This window comes from Carlito syrichta, unplaced genomic scaffold (genome assembly GCF_000164805.1).
Source record: "Carlito syrichta isolate Samal-C Ts95f unplaced genomic scaffold, Tarsius_syrichta-2.0.1 Scaffold303668, whole genome shotgun sequence".
NCBI classification, from domain to species: domain Eukaryota; kingdom Metazoa; phylum Chordata; class Mammalia; order Primates; family Tarsiidae; genus Carlito; species Carlito syrichta.
Genome location: NW_007247764.1, coordinates 268,241 through 290,291, shown reverse-complemented (window position 1 = coordinate 290,291; position 22,051 = coordinate 268,241). Strand labels below are relative to the sequence as shown.

The 22,051-nt window shown below is 41.1% G+C and overlaps 1 protein-coding gene across 2 annotated transcripts in view; it reads left to right on the top strand.

Annotated features, from left to right (window-relative positions):
* ANKRD46 (ankyrin repeat domain 46) overlaps positions 1–7,358 on the top strand; it is a 39,560-nt gene extending 32,202 nt beyond the window's left edge. For both annotated transcript variants that reach the window (XM_008058977.2, XM_008058978.2), the window contains exons 3-5: positions 88–425; positions 1,633–1,791; positions 6,767–7,358. In XM_008058977.2, the coding sequence (XP_008057168.1) occupies positions 115–425; positions 1,633–1,791; positions 6,767–6,983 (687 nt within the window). In that variant the 5' untranslated portion in view covers positions 88–114 and the 3' untranslated portion in view covers positions 6,984–7,358. The remainder of the gene's footprint in view (positions 1–87; positions 426–1,632; positions 1,792–6,766) is intronic.
* The last annotated feature ends 14,693 nt before the right edge of the window (positions 7,359–22,051 follow it).

Sequence of the window (22,051 nt, the reverse complement as noted above, 5' to 3'; positions counted from 1 at the left end):
TCCAACTCAAAAAAAAAAAAAAATAACTTCATGGTTTTGATTTCTTTTGTCTTCATTAAATCTCACTCACCTCATATTTCATTACAGGTGTATTCCGTCTACTACATCAGAACAATGTCCTATGTTTTTGTAAATGATTCTTCTCAGACTAACGTGCCCTTGCTACAAGCCTGTATCGATGGAGATTTTAACTATTCCAAGAGGCTTTTGGAAAGTGGCTTTGACCCAAATATCCGTGACAGCAGGGGCAGAACAGGCCTTCACCTCGCAGCAGCCCGAGGGAATGTAGACATCTGTCAGTTACTGCATAAATTTGGTGCTGATCTTCTGGCAACAGATTATCAAGGAAACACAGCTCTTCACCTCTGTGGCCATGTGGATACGATTCAATTTCTAGTTTCCAACGGACTCAAAATTGATATTTGGTAAGCACCCTGTGATTTCTGAAATCTAGTCATTTCTTCCCATTAGTCTTTCAAGTGGTAGTCTAATCTTGGCATCTACGGATTTTGTTTCCTTATTGATCAGTTGTTATGACAGCTTCAGAAAGGCAATGAAGACAGTGTAATCTTAGGCGAGTAAGGTAACACGCTTACTTCTAGATTTATACTAAAGCGGTATAATTTTTTTCTATGACATAGTGGGCAGTTTCTGCTACTATTTAGTTGTGTAGTGTAAGACAAGGGAGAAGAAAAGAACTAACATTTGTTGAAAATCTGTGGGCTGGACTGTGTTTACTTTTGTTAGCTCATTTTTATCTTCAGGATGAGTAGCTCTTGCGTTAGGTGTTGTTTTCATTTTACAGATGAGATAGTTCAGGCAAAAAGGATTAGATGGTTTGACCAAGGTCACACATTTATAAGGGACAGAGCTGGAATTTTTACTTAGTCCGCTGACTCCAAAGTTTGTAGTGCCTTCTGTCATGTAATATACCATACTAGCTTCATAATCTCTCTGGGGTCCAGAGTTCTTTTTAGACTGAACAATTTGAGGAAGTTGTTGGGAGCTTTTATTTGTTTCAGTGATTCCCAGTTTCTTGAGTAGGAATCTTAAAACTGAGCTTGGCCTTTAAGTTATAGTTACATGCTGCCCTAATTTGTTGGTGCCATATGCTCCAGACCTGAATAAGACAGTAAATGGGTCTATCATTACAGGATAAAATGTGGTGGGACTTGACTGCGGGAGGTAATGTGATTTGGGTTCTCTCCTGTTATCAGTGCCAAATAACTGAATGAACCAGAGCATCTTATCTGACTCCTTTTCAAAAATATCACTTAGACTTTTTTTTCTATGTAGACTTTTCCCATAAAATGTAAATGTCAAGTAAGAGTGAGTCTGGAGCTAGACTTTCCCATTAGTCTTTGAGAAGATGATCTCTTTTTTTATATATACTGTTATTTACCTACTCTTTTGCCTATATATTCTTTTTTCTTATCCATGGAAGGAGAAAAATAGATTAATTTGTAATTCAGCTTCCAGCTTGACCTTTGACTGTGCTCTGGGTTTTAGTTTTGAGTCAGTTGGGCTCATCCTTTCTTCACTGAAGTCTTCACAAATGGGTACTAACAAGGTAACTAACAATGTAGTGTAACTGCTATGATGGCCTCTTTTTTTTTATATGAACTTTTTTAGCAATCATCAAGGTGCTACCCCCTTAGTTCTGGCAAAGCGCAGGGGAGTGAATAAAGATGTCATCCGATTGCTGGAATCTTTGGAAGAACAGGAGGTAAAAGGATTTAACAGAGGAACCCACTCAAAACTGGAGACCATGCAGACAGCTGAGAGTGAAAGGTACTTGAGATTTGATTGATTGATTGATTAGAGATGGTGTCTTGCTATGTTGCTCTGACTGACCTTGAACTCCTGGGCCCAAGAGGTCCTTCAGCCTCCCAAGTAGCTGGGACTTAACAGGTGTGTTCCATGGCACCCAGCAACATATCATTTTTTAAGGGTAGACATGCAGTGGTCAAAACTTAAGTACTTGGGTCTTTTGTGATGACTTTCTGGGCTTTATATTTATTTACTTTCAACTGCAGAGTTTTGATACTCTCCTTGAGCCTTTCATAAGCCCTTGTGGCTTCAGATTACAATTTAGAAGCTATTAACAGAAAGTACTGCTTGCCCGCATGCACATAATGTTCTGTTAGCTACTGGCTGTATTGACAGCGCAAGGGAAAAGAAGTAGTTAGAGCTCAGTTCGAGGGAAGGAAGCAGGAGTTTGGGAATTTTAACTACAGGTAGCAAGAATAATGGCAATAATGGCAATAAAAGCAACGAAGAGGAGAAACTTAGGTAAGGCTGAGAACTTAGACAATTTAGACCAAAAGGTAGTTTCAGGAGTGGTAGAGTGCTGAGAAGCAGTAAAACACAAGAGGGAAAGTAAGACAAGATTTAGCACTTGCACAGTTCAGTGATGTGAAAGTGAAAGTGACCAGTGAGTTGGAACTAATGAAATTTGGACCCCTGTAAGTAATTGAAGCTAAGATATGTGTGACTGACATGGTCTTAAATATAATTTTTCATCTAGAAGCAGTGGAGGACACAGGTCAGGGAGCTCTGAAAAGGTGGCAAACCATCTTTCCTCCTGGCCTCACTGGCTCAACAGGTAAAGTCAGTAGACCAGACCTAGTTGTAATAGCATATAGTTTGGTTGACTGCCATGGAGTTTCAGCCTTCCAGGTTATGCAAGTGAGGTAGAAAGGATGATAAGCTTATGGTAGTCTCTGATTATATTTGATTATATCTGATTTTCAGTAGACTATAAATAGAGCAAACATCAGCTGTTGACCTAGTAACTGATTGACCAGAACTTGGATTTAAGATCACATAGACCACTCAGACCATTTTTTGTTGAGTTGGAGTCTGACTCGGTCACCCAGACTGGAGTGCAGTAGCTGGAATTCCAGGCATGCGCTACCACGCCCGGCTGATTTTTTGATTTATTGTAGAGATGAGGTCTCGCTGCTCAGGCGGGTCTCGAACCTGCGGGCTCAGGCAATCCACTCACCTCAGCCTCCCAAAGGCACGGGATTACAGGCTGAGCCACCGAGCCCAGCTTAAAAATTGAATTATTAATACTTTTATTACATAGTTTTCCTATCTTACCCAACCACCGCCATCCCGTGTCGTGGTAGACATGCAGTGGTTGAAGCTTGCATTTAAAAGTTTAAAGACAGTGTCATTAGGAAAATGCAAATCAGAACCACAGTGAAATACCACTTCACGTCTACTAGAATGGCTGTAATCAAAAGACACACAATAGCAAGTGTTATCAAGGATATGGAGAATTACTGGTGGGAGTGGAAAAGAGTACAGCTGCTTTGGAAATGTCTGGCCGTTGTTGAAAATGTTACATGTACAGTTACCATCTAACCAGCAATTCCACCCCTAGGAATATACCAAAGAAAATTGAAACCATATGTCTGCATGAAAATTTGCACACAGAATGTTCATAGTGGTGTTATTGATAATAGCCAAAATGTGGAAACTACCCAAATGCCCATCGACTGATGCATTAATAAACAAAATATCATCTTTTCATCCAATGGAATGTCATTTCACCATAAAAGTAATGTAGCATGGATACATTTTGAAAATGTGCTACATGAGAGAAACCAAGAATAAAAAGCCACATATTAAATGATTCTGTTTATGTGAAATATCTGTAATAGGCAAAGCTATAGAGACAGAAAGTGGATTAGCAGTTACAAGGAGCTGGGGAAGGGGCATTGAGCAAGTGACTACTAATGGGTACAGAGTGTCTTACAGAAGTGACAGTGTACTAGAAGTAGACCAAAAAAATGGTTGTGCAACTTTGTGAAAATACTAAAAGCCACCGACTCATACAGTTTTAAAGAATTGCCTAGCATGTAGTATTATGGCACAGCTGTGTAACAGCCTTTTCTAGAGCAGAAGATAAAGCAAAGTTTTAAATATATTTCCTACAATATTTTCATTTTCTTTAGGATTTTCTGAGACATAGCACAACTTCTCTGGGCCTTAAAAGGACCTATATATCAAGTTGATGAAAAATATTTTCCCACTCTTCCATATTTTAAGCTTTTTTTGTTTGGTTTTGTTTTTGTTTTTGAGTTGGAGTCTCACTCTGTCACCCAGGCTGGAGTGCAGTGGCAAATAGTCATTGTACAGGTAAAGTTTGGGCCTCATTTTGGCCCCTACATCACCTGGTTTGAGATCAGGTACCCTTATTGATGAAGTTTGTCCCCCAACCCTGCTGGCAGTTTCTCATTACTGCCAATCTCTTTCTTATAGTATTAAATAATTGTTCAGGGTCCTTATGAGTGAGAACATGTGGTACTCAGTTCTTTGTTTCTGTGATAGATCACAGAGTATGATAGACTCTAAATCCATCCTAGTTGCTGCGAAGTCCATAATCTTGTCCTTCTTTATGGCAAGTAAGTTTAATTTTGATCCTTTTTACTTTAGGTATGGGATGACAAAAACAATGTAGATGACTTTTTTTAAAAAAGAAGATTACACGCGCGCGCGCGCGCGCACACACACACACACTTTCTCTCTCTCTCTCTCTCTCTCTCTCTCTCTCTCTCTCTCTCTCTCTCTGCCACCACATTTCATACTTACGTGGGAGTTAGGTATTCCCTGGACAGTAAAAAGTGTTTCATTGGGTGAAATATGTAGAAAATTCTAATTGCCAGAACTTGTACTCCTAGAGAATGCTCGCTGAATTCTCCTTTCATATGTAACATCTTTGAGTAGGAGGGCATGTCAACTCGGACATAGTCAATACATTTTATGTAGGTCAACCTGAGCCTCTCCTGCACGTCTTTATATATATGTATATACAAGTTTTTTTTCTTTCACACCTTCTCAGTGCTTTAATCTTTTTAAAAACTTGCTCAGGTTTTCTTAAATTTCTGTATTGTTTTGGATTACTCTGAAAACATCTCTTATTCAGAGAATAAACTTATTTTAATATCAAAAAAAGTTTGGATGCCAAGCAGTCTGGCCCAACAGGAAGTTAGCTTCCCATGACCAGAGACCTCTAATACTGGCAAAGGCTGAAGGACCTTTGGTTAATGGTGTCAATAAGTAAAATATAGTTGTAGATTTTAAAAAAACTGCCAGTTTTGCATGTGCTACCTCATAGTAAATGATGAACAAGACTTTGTTTTATGCTGTTTTCATTGTTCTTTGCCCAGATAGTTGGGAGGATTTAAAGGAAAAGGGTTTAAGAAGTGTAGTAATGACCTTTTATAACCAATAGATAGCTGACCCATATCATGGTCATTGTGACTTTAATCTAAATGATGCCCTGTCATTGGGCCTGCAAGCTGTGACATAGGTAACCCCTTAGGAGTGTTAAACACCAAAGGCAGATGCAGTGTACTTTTTTCTCTTTGTGATGACCGTATTTCTCAATGATGAAGTTCTAAAAACTAGAATTAATGTTTTTATGGTATTTACACTACCTTATTTTCATAAAGGCCTCAGCCTTTATGCAGAAGAGAAATAAACTTATTCTGTATTATTGTACCAAATAAAAATAAAACCAGTAGGAGGATGCTGTTAGTTCCTGATGACTAGACTAGTCCACATGCACAGAGGACTGAGAGTAACCCTCCATTCTGAGAGAATTACACATAAGGAAGAAAATCCTTCATTGGTCAGACTATTGAACAACATTAATAAAAAATTCCCTTTTTAAGTTTAATGTTCATACACTGTATAAGTGATTCTTTAGATTTATTCATCTTGGCTTATTTTCTTTCTTTTTTGTTGTTAAACAACACATTTTCTCACAATTTTAGAGACTGGAAGTCTGAGATCTGGAAGAGTCAGTATCTTCTAAGGCCTCTCCTTGACTTGTAGCTGGCTGTCCTCTTCAGTATCTTCACCTTTGTGTCTGCTGATTTTCATAAATTTAAATTTAAGTTCTTAAATTACAAGTCTGCAATTTTGAATCTTCTAAATTTAACATAACCAGAATTTGTTTTGTTTTAATATCTTGATGGTAACAACCCATTTGACCTAGTTTAAGACTTCTGCTTGGGACTTCTTTCATAGAATTTTTAACTTGACTCTGCTAGATACCGAGGGGCCCCCAAAATGAAATTTATTTATAAAAAAGTATATTCTTAGATGTTTAAACTTCAATCACCTTCAAAGGACTTTCTGTCTGATACAGTACGTCTATGGAGATGCTTTTTCCATTGCTCAAAACAGTTTTTGAACTTGTCGATTTTGATGCCTTTTAGTCCTTCTGCCATTTTTTCTTTCAACTCTTCCATATGGGCAAAACATCTTCCTTTGAGGACTTTTTTCACTGGGGAGACAAGCAAAAAAAAAATGTCGCTTGGGGTGAGATCAGGTGAATAGGGAGGGTAGGTCACGAGGGTCCTGCCGTTTTTTGGTCAAAAACTGCTGAACACTGTGCGGTGTGGGCAGGTTCATTGTCATGGTGAAAGAACAGTCACCTGTTTACCACAACTCGGGACGTTTCTTCTGCAAATCCTGACGCAGCCTTCTCAAAACTTTCAGATAAAAACTTTAGTTAACTGTTTGATCTGGAGGAACAGATTCTGAGTATACTACAAGGGGCCTGCCCTCCAAAAGATAATTCTGGGGTTTTGGGGTCCCCCCTCGTATAAATGTCAGCTTTCTTCTTGTGAGTGCTGGGTTATAAGTCTGAACTTTTCTGAATAACATAGTCCCTGTTGTTTTATGTTTTTAACATGATGAGGCGTTTTGCTTCATGCCCTTTCCCGTCTCTTTTCGTCTTTTGCAGTGCCATGGAAAGCCATTCTCTCCTCAATCCCAACCTGCAGCAAGGCGAAGGCGTCCTTTCCAGTTTTCGAACCACATGGCAGGAGTTTGTGGAGGATTTGGGCTTCTGGAGGGTGTTGCTCTTGATCTTCGTCATCGCTCTGCTGTCTCTTGGCATTGCCTACTATGTGAGTGGGGTGCTGCCATTCGTGGAAAACCAGCCTGAACTGGTACATTAAGGGAGCTCTTGGGCGCTGAGGCAGTTGCCCGTTTCCTGGCTTCAAGTACTTTTTCTCAGTTTCTCAAAATTCTTAGTGCAAGGCAGTGAGGGCTGTACATTTTTCTTTTTGCCTTTGTACTTATTGTAATCCTTTTAGATAATGGTGTGTCCATTTGAACTAACTACATACTGTAATCAAGTATACTGCATCCTGATGCTACCTCTGACTCAACCTGACTTCGTAGGAAAACCTACACATAGCCTTGTTTGACAAAATCACGGAAATGACTAGAGAATGGAAGACAGGCTGGGTATGGCGGTTCACACCTATAATCCCAGCATAGGGGGAGGCCAAGGCAGGAGAATCACTTGAGGCCAGAGTTCAAGACCGGCCTGGGCAACATAGTAAGACCCTGTTTCTATTTTAAAGGAGAGAGAGAGATAATGGAAGACAAAGGAAAAGGCTAGGAACTCCTTTGCTGTCAAAACCTTACTCTGATCTAGGACCAACTGAAATACTCAAAGAACAAGGGTTACCTACATGATTAATTTTCGTTGGTGGTTTTGGTTTTGCTTTTGTTTATTTTTGTAAGAGCCCCTTTTTTCTTCTTATTTGCTTTCTTTAGGGATAGTGGAAAGCTTAAAACTTGAAGTAATTTTTCACATCTTGTGTAGCAAATTTGTATTGCTAGAATCTGTTTGGTTTGTTGTAATATTTTCAGATCTAGTCACAAACCAAATAAAACTTTTGAAAATAAGCTATATTTTCTTCAAAAATGATTGATTTGATCTTATATTTATTTGTTTTTAGGATAATTTTGATTTTTTTGGTAAACTGCTTTTCTTAATATCTGTGAAAAATAAACCTGAGGAGTTCATTTTTCAAGTTCCCCTAGTGTTTATTTTAAAGGTATCCTGTTAATCAAAATTGCAGTCAGAAGAACTTTTTTTCTACTGAATAGTTAGCAGGGAAAAGTAATTCTATTTAACTGTCACATAATTCTGTAGTGCTATTATTATAGTGAAAAACTCAGTTCTGTAAATTGGCTGTGTTGTCACAGTTGTATCATAGTTCATAATTATTTCATGTGCAATGAGGCCCTGGTAGGCTTTTCATAACAGTCCCGTCCTTATCAGTAATTCTCTGATGGCAAGCGCGGGTGGACTGTTTCCGTGTTAACAGCACAGAGCAATATTGTACTGGGTGTCATAAACTCTTACGAATGGCAATATCATGTAAATTGAAATCTGGCCTCCAAAGCTACATTGCAGCTTTCAGCAGTATGTTTCAAGGCCTCTTTTGTTAATGATTCTGTAATGTATAAGTCATATTACTGGATTATTAAAAAAATATGAAGGCTTGATAACTTTCATTGGGTACAATCAGAAAGTTGTAGTGAAAGAACTAATGGTTTTATTTTTTAGAACAAAAGCATCTAAGCTACTGCTAGTTGAATTGTTGCTAGAATTAGAGATTATAGTTTAGAATAGAAGTGGTATTTCTGTGATTCGTTTTGCTTCTTGTTTTCTCTTTTGTATTTATATATCTGGTATTGAGGCTTTTTCTTTCATGTGACTTTCTCCTCTCTTAAAGACCTTTTTAAAATTCCTGATTAATTGACTGCTTCAGGATCAACTTGCAGAGTCTTGCTCTTAGGTAAGATAACAAACAAAATAAAGCATACTTGGTGTAAATATAGCAAAAACTGCTGACTTTAGACTGGAGAACACTAGAACTCAAATTTGAAGTATTCAGAATGAAAGCTGTGGGATTAACTTTACATTTGTTTGTACATCTAAACAGATACGTAAAATTGGTCAATATACATGTAAATATATTGCATTTTTAAAGAATTAATGTTTCCTTTTAAGTGCTGATTTCTTTGTGTTCTGTTCTCTGCATTCATCATTCGGTGATACCACCAATAAATGTCTTTATGACTCCCTTAATCGCAATCTTTGTGTGTATCATAGTTTTTCCTTTAATTTGGGGATTTTTAACAATGGGTTGTAATTTGCTGTTTAAAAACAAAACTTATTTATTACCCTCATGTAATAAGTATATTGAGTTTCCTATATGTCTGTGCTCTGAAACTAATTGGAGTGAACTGCTTGTGAATTTAAGGGTGATAAGAACTACCACGGTTAAGCACCTCCTAGTTATACAGATCACTTAGCATGCCTCATCTCATTTCCTTCTTGCGCCCCCTTGGGCACTACATGTCCCCATTTTATAAGATGAGAAAACTGACACAGGGATGGTTAAGTAACTCGTCCAAGGTCAAACAGCTAGACACGGTAGAACAGGGATTCCAGATTGAAGCTCTGTCCCCAGTTCTTTGCTCTTTCCTCCTGCTCCCCCACCTGTCATGAATTTATCAGTGGAACCATGTTCTTCCAGAACTTTGCCTAATGCCACCTCAGCAGCACATTACTAAATTGTCCACTCCTGTTCCTGTATACTCACCTTTCCTTCATGTATAATGGTCCCATTTTTGCACATCCTTCCAGTTTAAATTGAACATTCAAGCTCAATCCTGGCTTGTTCAGAAAACCTTCCATAGTTAGCCATACCTGACTACCGCATTTCCCCACCACTTACCAAACTCAGTTTTATTCATTTTGCATTGCTTGATCTGTTTCTCTGTAAACATGGTTTAAATTTTCGCTTTAATTGTAAGCGCCATAAGAGCAAGGACTTATTTTTACAGCCCCACTATTTACTATTGGAGCTCCTTATACACCAGTACTGATAGTGTTACTTCTTCACCTGTAGCTGTGTTACTTTTTTTCAGATTGAATAGCAGCACTCTGTCTTCCACACATTCCCCCAACAAGCTGTGTGTGTGAGCTGTGCTGGTCTCTCCTGCCATGTGCCTGCCGCTTGACAGCAAGCTACACAGGCTCGTGAAAGGAGAATGAAGGGGCTGGGTGCAGTGGCTCACGCCTGTAATTCCAGCACTTTGGGAGGCTGAGGCAGGAGGATTGCTTGAGCACAGGAGTTCGAGAGCAGCCTGGGCAACATAGCAAGACCTCCTCTCTACAAAAAGTACAAAAAAAACTAGCCTTGGTTGGTGACACCTGCCTGTAGTCCCAGCTACTCGGGAGGCTGAGGTGGAAATCACCTAAACCCAGGAGGTGGAAGCTTCAGTGAGTCATAGATCATGCCACCTGCACTCAAGCCTGGGCAACAGAGTGAGACCTAGACCAAAAAAAAAAAAAAAAAAAACAAACCATGCAGGCTTTCCACCAGCATTTCCTGCCACATCTTTACCTCTTGGTATGGAAATCCAGGAACAGCATTCACCTGTTGTTTTGGTTTTGATGTTTTTCTAGAATCAGGTCTCGATGTTTGACTTGTGAAATTGTTTATGTATGTATCAAAGTATTTTCAACTGCAAAAACCAAAATTCACAGTCAAAACAACTTGACAAGCTGGGCACGGTGACTCATGCCTATAATCTCAGCAGTTTGGGAGGTCAAGGTGGGAGGATCGCTTGAGGCCAGGAGTTTGAGACCAACCTGGGCAACACAGGGAACTAACTCATCTTTACAACAAAATCAAAAAATCAGCTGAGCATGGTGGAATGTGTCTGTAGTACCAGCTACTCGGGAGGCTGAGGCAGGAGTATCACTTGAGTCCAGGAACTCAAGGCTGCGGTAAGCCATGATCATGCCACTGCACTCTATCCTGGGCAAGAGAGTAAGACCCTGTCTCGAAAAAAAAAACAAAACCCACACACAGCTTGACCCATATTGGTTTATATAACCGCAAGTCCAGGACATAAAGCCCATTTCCATAAAGAGGTAGGGTAGACCCCAGAGGTGACATATTTCAAAACCTTTAAGTCAGTTCCCGTGTGCTCTTGGCTTTCCTCTCATTTGTTGACTGCGTCCTCCAGCTGGTTCTGCGATGAAGATGGAATTCTCAGGCATCCCATTCACTCGGATCCTTGTAGAGAAGAAACCATCTTTCCCATGACTCCCTCGGAGGAAACTTTGCTGCAAAGCCCCTAACAAATTTCCTCGGTTTCCCTGTCAGAATTACATCATGCACCCTTTTCTCCAACTTGTTCTCCAGTAGTTAGCAGTGTTATGCACTGGTTAACTTAGACTTGGGTTGATGAACCGGCTGCTGGCAGGGTTGGGTTGGTAGAACTCAGACGTGGGGCTTGGACTAATGGTTTTAGAAATGACTGTGACCACATCTGGCAACCAGTAGGCAGAGGTCGTATGTTTTACATCCCACAGCACACAGGACAGTCTAGCCTTACAAAGAATCATTCTACATCCCACATGATTCTGGAATGTTCTGCCGGACATTCATGCGTTTTTTTGTTTATTTATTTATTTATTTACCTAAGCCTAAAATCCAACTCCATTTTACATTTTAAAACAAGGTATGGTTTGGTATAGCTTTAATTTATCATGAAGTTTCCAAGAATACAGTCACCAGATAATTAAGGGAAAAGTCTACTTGATCAAGAATTGTACCTATTTTTTAAAAATCCGGTTATTGACAGCAGTGCTACTGATGATGGTTAAATCACCAACACAATTCTATTATAGGTATCGATGACTTTGTTGTTTCTTCTAAGTAGTCGCACCTGAGCACTTATGTATTTTAATACATTTATTACTCATTACTTTCCCTTTATTTTGTATTTCTAATAGATGATTGATGTGAAATTGTTTTCTTGATTTCAGCAATTGGTACTCCCTTTTATCTGCAACCCATACTACAGCTTCTTTTTTTTTTTGAGTTGGAGTCTCACTCTGTCGCCCAGACTGGAGTGCAGTGACTGCTCCCGGCCACCGCAGCCTCGACCTGCTGGGCTCCGGCGATCCTTCTGCCCCAGCCTTCCAAGTAGCCGGAACTACAGGCACGCGTTACCACACATGGCTAATTTTTTATTTTATTGTAGTGACAAGGTCTTGCCAAGTTGCCCGGGCGGGTCTTAAACCCCAGGCAACTTGGCGAGACCTTGTCACTACAATAAAATAAAAAATTAGCCATGTGTGGTAACGCGTGCCTGTAGTTCCGGCTACTTGGAAGGTTGAGGCGGAAGGGTCGCTGGAGCCCAGCAAGTCAACACTGGGGTGGCCATGAGCATGCCACTGCACTCCAGCCTGGGTGACAGAGTGAGACTCCAACTCAAAAAAAGAATAAAAATAAAAAAATAAAATTGTTCGGGCTGAAGCAGTCCCAGCAGTGCTAGACAAAGTAGAACGTAGGGATCAAGTTCATCCCTTTGTGCTCTGAAGTGAGTTTATAACAGTTTTCTGTGAAGGATCTTGACCTTGCCATGGATACCCTTGGCTTCCCTCAGAGCACACACAAGCTGACATTCCATTCAACTGCTCATCCTCAAACTTCACAGCACCACCAGACTACTCCACAGCCCAAGGGATAGGGGTCTCCATTCACCTGGGAACAGAGATTTGGCCACCCTCCACTTAGGTGTCAAAGACTGCAATCTGCAGTTCTTGTTACCCAATATGCATGCAAAACTTTGCTGATAACGATATATAAAGAGTACTGCATGGAGGATGTTTTAGAACAGCGCCATCCAAACTTTGCAACCATGAGAATGCGCCGTGTCAGTGCTGCCCAGTGCCATAGCCATTTCTTGCCTGTGGCTGTTTAAGTTAAATTAGAAAAGCATGTCTTCATTACACTAGCCTCATTTCTAGTGCTCAGTAGCCACAGGTAGCAGCACAGACACTGAACATTTCCATGGTTCACACATTTCCATTTGTTCACACTTTGGTCCACACTGTCCTAAAATCCACCTTGGGTTCAAGTCCAGTCAGGCTAGAGCCAGGTCCATAAGCTGTATGATGGCAGTGCCCAGTAACACTATTTGGTACGTGTTAACTCAGTGTTCGCAAATGCTGTTATTGTCCCTACCTCACTTAGAGATCAGGTACCGGAGTCAGGTTCAAATGTTATGCCTAAGGTAGCACAGCTAGTCGGTGCAGAACTGGGATTTGAACTCGGGCAGTCTGAGACTTATCTCTTCTAACCATCATGCTGTGATGCTTGTCTGCTTAGCTGTGATGATACCATCCTCTTGAAGTGAAAATTCCGTAGGTCTACCCTGTGGACTTACCCGTTGCATCTGTTCTAAGGAAAGCTCCCATGGCTGCTATTGGCACAGTTCTTTATGAAGACCCCCAAGGAGGAAATTTGCTTCTTACTGCGACAACTGGCTTTCTGCTGAGCAGTTGCTTCGCTTTAGGAAATTGTTCTCTAGGAATGGTGTAATTGACCAGGTAGAATTCCTCTTTCACGTCGGATCCTGAAAAGCTTAATGTCAAATTGAGTTCCACCAGAAGCAGTTGTAATGTAGGTCACTATTGTGATCATTAGAACCTCATTCTTGGCTTATTTTATGTCCTCATCTTTGATTGTATTTTCCTGTCCTAAATGCCCACTTTCTATTTATGCTATTCTGTATTATTGAAGTCCCCTGGAGTTGTTTTTACATCGTGTTGGGGGATGGATAGTTGGACAGTTGTTAGTAGGCATTATAGGACTGACACCAAATTACCTGTTGGTTTCTGGAATGTTAACAGCAGAAAATGTATTGACCTTTGCAACTGGAAACAATAATTCATTGCCTCTTATTCAAAATGCAATTATGGTTTCTGGCATACCTGAAAAGGTCTGTTTACCTTATGTGTCTTTCTTTGTTCCATAAAAGGATTTAAGTTCAGCTGAAGAAGCAGATATTCTTCCAAACTATGGAAGTCAAATGTCCTAGGTTCTATTCTGACATTCTGATGAATCATGAATGAAGCCGGAAAAAAATTGAACTCTATGGTGACATAGAGTTTTTTGGAAATAGGGAAGCATTAGAAATTATCTGGGGAGGGGATGGGGAGTTTGAGGGACTATGACTATGGTCCCACAAAAAGAAGGAGAACCATTATTTGGGTCCAGGTATAGTCTGTGGCTCTTACCTCATACACGCTGCACCCTACTCACACTCCTGTCACCCCCTACCTACCCGAATATACTATTCTAAATGATATTTAAAACTGCAAGTGTCTGGTGTTAGAAACATACAGATAGACTTTCTTGCCATTGTGTCACTTAAGCGAAATACTAACTGACCTTTTCATCAAGCTGGTAGTGTCATAAACCAAGGATGTGGATTTCAGTAGCCCAGTCTCCATTTGCTTATCAACAGGAGAATCGACATAAACCAATCATCTTCCCTTGATAAACAATTTTTCTTAGAAAATCTTTCAACATCTCAAATCCATTTCAAAAATAATGTACATTCTCTATAAAGCAACTTATACCTGGAAATGCTCTGAAGAAACTGAGCAGAACCTTCTGGAGTTTAACAGGCATGATGCTGACATTTCTCACCAGTTAGTCACAGTACTTGCTTTAATATACGAGCAATTAATTCTTCAAGCTCATTGTCTATTGCATACTTTGTATTCAAGTTATGAGACCAGTGGTTGCAGGAACATTTGTAAACTTAAGCCCTGGAGTTATAAAATGCCATGCTTAATGGTGTTTAAAAAACACCATTTTTAAACACTTAATGGTGTTTAAAAAACACCAGTACTGCCTGGTTCTCCAGTGTGCCAGAGATGTCTTGCAGGTCTTAACTGAGCTCTTCAATATGTGTTCCTGTGTCTCCCACATCTTTAGAAGTGTCTCTAAAAAGGCAGCGATCTATGGATGAAGATAGACAACCCATACTCAGTATGAAACTGCCATTGTCTGCCTAGGAATTACACCTTTGGAATGTTCTGTAGTCTTCTCCCTCTGTTCCTATAACCTGGGGTTTTTTCAAGTCTAAATTAGTTGAAGGATCAATTTAAAAATAAGGTCTCACCTAGGGAAATTTCAACTTGGAATGCACAGTAGTAACTCTCCTGAGGTTTTTTTTTAAATAAGTAAATTATTTATTTCCTAGAATCATTACAAATTAATGAGTACATATGTTATTTTACGAATAGATGCATCTCAGCAAATTTCAATTGTTTTGCTCTCTTTTTCAGTATCTCTTTATGAGCATTTAGATTTTTATGGTATGCAGCATCAGCTCCACAGAATAGTTGAGTGTTTATACATGTCCACAGGCCAGATTCCTTTTTGGAGGTTCAAGAGTAAGCACTAGCCTAATTGTCTTGCATCTTCATCTCATAAGTTGCAAGTATTTAGAAGTGTGGCATTGAAGAGTTAGTTATTTCTTCCTGTAATTGGGCTATGAGAAGGTTATTGTCTGCCACAATAAAAGTTATTCCCTTTCTTTGGGGATTCATTTCTAAATTTGAAGACTGGGTCAGAGTTGTCTGGACTGTGTTTCACCAAAATTTCAGCTCCTAAGAAATAAAAATAGGTTTTGTAATAGTTTCTAGGTCACTGGCACAGAAAGCTGGCAAAAAGCTGTAACTTACTTTGGATAGTCCTAGTTAGTACAATTCCACCAGCACAGTCTGTTCTTTTAGATTGTGATTCAAGTTTAGGAGAAAATAAAATGTAGAGATTCCCAAATGTCACCCTGGCCCCCAAAGTACTTTTGCATTCTTATTCTGTAGTTTTGGCTCAGGTAATTCTTTGTGTAGATGGCCTGATTTGGAGGGAAGGGGAATGTATTTAATCAGATATCAGTTCTACTTTTCACCTTATTGAACAATCCACATTTATTTGTTATTTTAGGTAAGTTCCAATTGTGGATCAGACAGTGGAGGCTATGGTTATACAGGAAACCATGTAGACTTGGAACAGATCCCAACTTAATATGAACTGACCTTGGCCAAATAAGCTTTCCGAACCTCTTTTTTCGTGTTTAAAACAAATAATAGCAAACTCACAGTCTTATCATAACTAATACAAATAATAACTCTTATTTCAATGGTATGTGAATACCAGACCCTACAAGGGTTGATGCTGTTATTATTCCCATAAATAAAATTTGGCTTAAAAAGTTTATATCTCCTAAAGTCATGGAGTAGAGTCGTTTTTCAAGCCAGATTCTAACTCACTCCAGTGATTTTGTACATAACACGTGTGCTTAATTATGCCATCCACGGTGCTTCCATTAAGTGAGACTCTACTTCTGAAAGTCCCTGGACTTTATAGGGACTCAGTGTATGTTAAATTCTCATCTTGGCAGAATAAGTATATGTTTTATTGACTGAACTCTAGTTTTTTAAGCTCCACTAATCTACATACTATCACAAAATTTCAGATTTGCTGAGGGAGATTTAATAACTGCTTTATTAATGACAAATCTTGTTCATGGTTTTTCATAGCAATGGCCTTTAAAGAGCCTATAAAACTTGGTAGGCATTATCTCATTAACTCTAGCAGTCCCTCCTCAATAAAGGAGGCTTAATTATCCATAGAGCCCAGAGACATCTCCAGTGATGGGAGAAGGAAAATGCCCAACCCCCTAACCACTGAACTGTCCAGTCTTGAGCAAGGAAGTATATACATTTTAACCAGTTGTGAAGTTTTACAATGTCAAATGCATACCCTGTAAGACTCAAGAGGATCTTTCGATTGAGTTCCGTGAGAAGAAATTGAGATATTGGTAGTCACGTTTGCTAAATTCTTTCAGAAGGTATTCCTCTAATAGAACTACTCGTAGAGCTAAATGAGAGAGTAAATGAGAATACTGGAAGCTTATATTTTCTTTCTGATTGAGAGTTTCTATTAGGAAGCATGAAGTCATTCTCTTATTTTTATTTATTTATTTATTTTTTTAATTTTGAGTTGCGGTCTCACTCTGTTGCCCAGGCTGGAGTGCAGTGGCACGATTACAGCTCACAAGCCTCAACCTGCTTGGCTCAGGCTATCCTTCTGCCTCAGCATCCCAAGTAGCTGGGACTATAGGTGTGCATCACCACACCTGGCTAATTTTTTTATTTTTTGTAGAGACGAGGTCTCGCTATGTTGCCCTGCTGGGATTACACCCGGCCATGTTCTCTCCTGAATTTTGTATCTGCAATTATGTTGGTACTCTAAGATCCCAGAGTGTGGTGGTATCCTCTTGCCTAATTACAAAAATGTTTCAATGACCGAGCTCAGAAACCCACTATATTTCTTCCAATCCTCAAAAAATACATGTTGGTCACCAGAAATGGGAATGCACTACATCCTCAATCAACAGACCTGCAGCCATTGTCCAGTCACTGTTCTGGAATTCTCATTCCGTGCCAGCCCCTGCCCCCAGTATAAAGGAGCTCTGTCCTATCTTATTTCTCCTTTAACAAACCTGACGCCTTTTCAAGGCCTGCCCTGTCCTGGCCTTGAGCTGCAGCTGGAAAGAGAGAGCTTAGGTAAGCAGTTACCTTGTTCCCTGCCCCTGGCCCTGAGAAGGCTATAAATGGAAGGGGTTGTCCTGCTTCCCGCAAGATGATAATGTTCTTTACAGACTAAACACCTGATCTTGTGCAGAACACAGTCCCTAATAAATCTACAGGCTTTTTCTCACTGGAAAGAAATCGTTTCAGTTCTGGAGTTCCGTGGCAGAGTCCCTTTCTTCTGCTTATTGAAAGTCGTTGTTGTCTTTCACGAAGTCTTGATTGCTCAGCCAGCAGCCGTACTTCGGTTCACTGGTGTACAACTGCTCAAGTAACATTCCCAGCTGTGGAATAAATAGACAGTCAACTTATGTCAATGTCAGTCTTTCAAAAGTGTGTATTTTTTTGGTCATTTAATTGAGATAAAATAAGTAGTAACGGAGGGTCGACACAGCACTTCTGGGTTATGAGAATAGATATGAAAAGATGCAATGGGAGCCCCCCAGCACCCCAAGGAAAACACACAACTGGCTCTCCCTACCTCACCGTTGACCAGACTCATAGGAAAACAAGGCACGCCTTTTCACATGCACCGTGAATTTTGGGACTGGGAGGCAGAACAGTGTGGTGATTAAGGACAGGGGCCTTGGAGTCACACAGACCTGGGTGTGGATCCTGAGCCTACATTATGATAGAGTGGCTGGCCTTGGGTGGGTGACCTACCCTATCTCCCTAGCCTCAGGTTCATTGTCTGTTAAATGGGGTATCACACTAGCCCCAGCATCCAATGAGACGGCATGTGTGGGGTGCTCAGTACAGGACTTGGTGCACAGAAACTCCCAATAGTATAATTATTGGGTAGATGCATAAGTTTGTATCATTTTTCACCTGGCCATGGAATGCAAATGTTTCACGATGGTTGACTGGTCACAGTCCATCACGTTTGCTCTTTCTCGGGCTGACTGATGCAGATCATCGTGGTTTAAAGCAGTCAACTTATGTCAATGTCAGTCTTTCAAAAGTGTGTATTAGATGGTCCTCTTCAAAGCCCGATGGTCTTTCTGAACGTGGAGAATCACTCAGGTCAAAGTGACCTTCTTTGAAACAACAAAACCCTTTTCTTGCCATGCTTTCCCTGATGGCATTCTCCCCATCCACGGCACAAGTGTTTCCATCTGCCGCCGCTGCCTTTACTCCTCTGTTAAACTCACACAGGAGAATATGTCAGAAGTGCTCATTTTCCCACAGACATCCATCTTCTTTAGCCCACAAGTAGCACAAACTTTCTTCAAATCTGCAAAATGCAAGGCATGTTCACAAGCCGATAAACTCTCTACACTGCAGTGTTGCCATGCCAAAAGCAAATGCTACAAATGTGTGCATCAGCCTAATATATGAGCACTTCCTCTTTAGGCCAGCCACAAGCTAGAATCTGTCCCATGCCACATGAGGAAGCATTTATTTTATTTGCCGAAAGGCCAGCTTCTGTCCTGTAACTGGTCAGGCCTGCAGGCACTGGCTGATGGGATTCCCAGATGGCTTCAGCTCTTCTTTGAGCTTTCATTAAATAATACCTTAATTATTAGTTCAAGAGTACACTGTACACAGTCCCTGCCAATCTTCTGGAACCTTCCCTGCGGGAAGCCAAGGACATCTGAGAAGCTACAGAAGCTTCCCTGTGAGTGTTAAGAGCTGAGGGGCAGAAGAGGATAAACTTGTGCTTTCTGGTGCCATATATTTATGATCTTATCTGGTCCCAGCATGTCTCTGCAGGTAGCAGAACTGGGATTTTTTTTTTTTTAAGCTTCCTTGCTTGTACAGCGAAGGAAACTGAGACTTTGAAGCTTTGCAAGGCAAGATAAAAGCTGAATCCAGGCCATCTAACCTCCAGGCCAGTGTTCTGTGCACCTGAGCCTCAGAGGCTGAGAGAGGAGGGAGGCTGACGTCTGTGTCCCTAACAGATGGGGCTGTCCCCGTCATGACTTGTTACAGAGCGTCATCTCCAAAGCTCTGCAGTTAGAAAGAAGGCAGAGGGACTCGCTGCTACCCATCCCCTCCTACCCAGTCCTGCCCTGCAGGAAGCCCAGGCACCTGCTGCCCTCTGGACTCCCAGATCACCGAGGCGGCGCTCCAAGAACCATCAGCCTCTCTGCCGGGCACGATGCCACCTCCATAAGGCAAATCACATCCATTCGATCTTGAACAAAGGCGGTGGTGGTGTCTGCAATGACAGCTCCCAGGCGGGTGATGTCATGCTGTTTTGTTTGTCTCCATGGACCATGGGGATCCGATTTCAGTTGTGAACAAAATGATCTGGGGAAAGAAGTTACTTCATTCGGAAAATTCCGAGAAGCCGTAAATACAGTTTGCAGCCGCGAGGAAGGCACAGTCCCCCGCAGACAATGGCTCTGAGTGGGAGAGCGCCCTCCCACCCAGAGGCCTCACCCCTCACCCTCATCCACCACCTCAGGCAGCGCTTCTGCCTACGGTTATTCGTGTGGTAGGTTGGGGCAAGAACCCAAACGGTCCTCCTTCCCGGAGGAGACTCCATAACCCTGTGGCAAGTTGGCTGGGATACGCTTTCCCCGGCTCACATCCTGAATCATCGCCTTCCTGGTGTGGGTCCCTGGGGTACCTGGATCAATCGTGCCCACTTCCTCTCGTAAATGGTTGCCCTGCATTTCTGAGTCGCTGTTAAAGCAAATTAAAAAGCACATTTCGTTGTGTTGTTTCCATTTCATATTCCCTTTCTAGCCTTGCAATCTCTTGCAGATGCTTTTTGCTTTTCTTTTTTCTTTTTCCCCAGCAGTCGTCACAGTGAGAAACAGGAAGAAACAGAGTAAATTCAATGACACTTTTCATGAGAAGCTCAGAGTGTAATTCGAGGTCCAGCTCCTCAGCGTGGAGTCAGGAGAGAGAGGCCCTGCTGGGAAATGTCAGGGGCAGAGAGCTGAGATCCAGTAGTGACTTTTCAAGAGATGCCACTCCTACATTGTCCCAGCCATCTTTTCTCTAATTGTGTAATAATATAGCACGATAACAATCTCAGAACATAGGAATAAGTCTCCCTCACCCACCCCTTCTTCCACCATGTCTTCCTCGTGCCAGGTCCACTTAGGTCACCGAGCCCCTCATTCTGTCTTCCCTGTTCTCCTGTGACACCTAGCTTTGTTAGGGCACCCTGCTACCCTGGGCCTGGCCCCAGGGAAGCCGCAGCTCCACAGCGTTCCCCAGATTCTCAGAGCTGGTCTTTCTCCTGCAGCTTCTTCCATCCCAGAGAAAATCAGTTCCCAGATTCCATGGGGTCTTTGCGTTTAGTCCTGAGAACACAAAGCCCCTTTCCCTCACAACAAATGCTTATCTCTGACAGCCCACGTGCAGCTTCAGTGCGTGACCTAAAACTCTTCTACTCTCTTTTGTTCTTTGATTGGGGGGGGAGCAGTAAATTAAACTGACAAAAGACAGACCAGAAAAGAAATCACAGATTTTTAATTCAAATTTATATGTACATGGGAGTTCATGTTTTTAAAGTGAAGTGGAGCTTATGTGCCATCTTAAAAGGGTGAGGAAGAGGCAGAAGGGCACTCCTGGGAGAGCAAATGACTTGGGAAAAATAGGTAGGTTCTTAGGTCGGTAAATGAGAGATGTGATAGCTTTATGGCAATGTCTGTCATTCAGACAATTTCTTTTTTGGTTTTGTTTGTTTATTTGAGTTGAAGTCTCCCTCTGTTGCCAGACTGGAGTGCAGTGGCAGGATCATGGCTCACCTCAACCTCAAACTCCTGGGTTCAGGCGATCCTTCCACCTCAGTCTTTCTAGTAGCTGGAAGTACAGGTGCGCACCACCACATCTGGCTTATTGATTGATTGATTGATTGATTGATTGATTGTAGAGACAAGGTCTCACCAAGTTGTCCAGGCTTGTCTCGAACTCTTGGACTCAAATAGTCCTCCCATCGCAGCCTCACAAAGTGCTGGGATTACGGGTGTAAGCCACCATGCCTGGTCTTCATTAATAACTGTTAATGTTGATTACATGGTGAAATTATACTATTTTAGATATATTGAATTTAAAGATATTTATACTGTTCAAATTAAGTTTATTTGTTTCTTATTACTTTTTTAGGGGGAAGGTCAGGGTCTCACTTTGTTGCCCAGGCTAAAGTGCAGTGGTACAATCATGGCTCACCACAGCCTCAAATTCCTGGACTTAAGTGATCCTCCTGCCCCAGCCTCCCGAGTAGCTGGGACTACAGGTGTGTGCCATCACGCCCAGCTAATTTTTTAAAATTACTTTTTATAGAGACGAGGTGTCACTATGTCACCCAGGCTGGTATCAAACTCCTGGACTCGAGTGATCCTCCTGCCTTGGTCTCCCAAAGTGCTAGGATTACAGGCATGAGCCACCGCATCTGATCTTACTACTTTTAAAATGTGATTACTAGAAAATTTAAAATTGTATGATAGATTGCATTATATTTCTATAAGACATCACTGGTCTCTGAGGAAAAATTACTCACATAAAAAAAATCAGCAGCCATTGCACTCCAGTCTGGGTGACAGAGTGAGACTCCAACTCAAAAAAAAAAAAATCAAATCCCAAGATCTTGAAAATCTACATTTCCTAAATCCAAACTGATGGCTCACTTATGTCAAGTAATTTTGAGATATAGTCAAGTTCCACGAAGATAAAAATCACATCAGGATTGAACTAACTGACTCAATTGAGGACTTCTTAAAAAGCTCTGGTTTGTCTGTGTTCTTGTGCTATCTTTTAATGCTTTGCCTGAGGGACAGAAATCCCCCCCCCCCC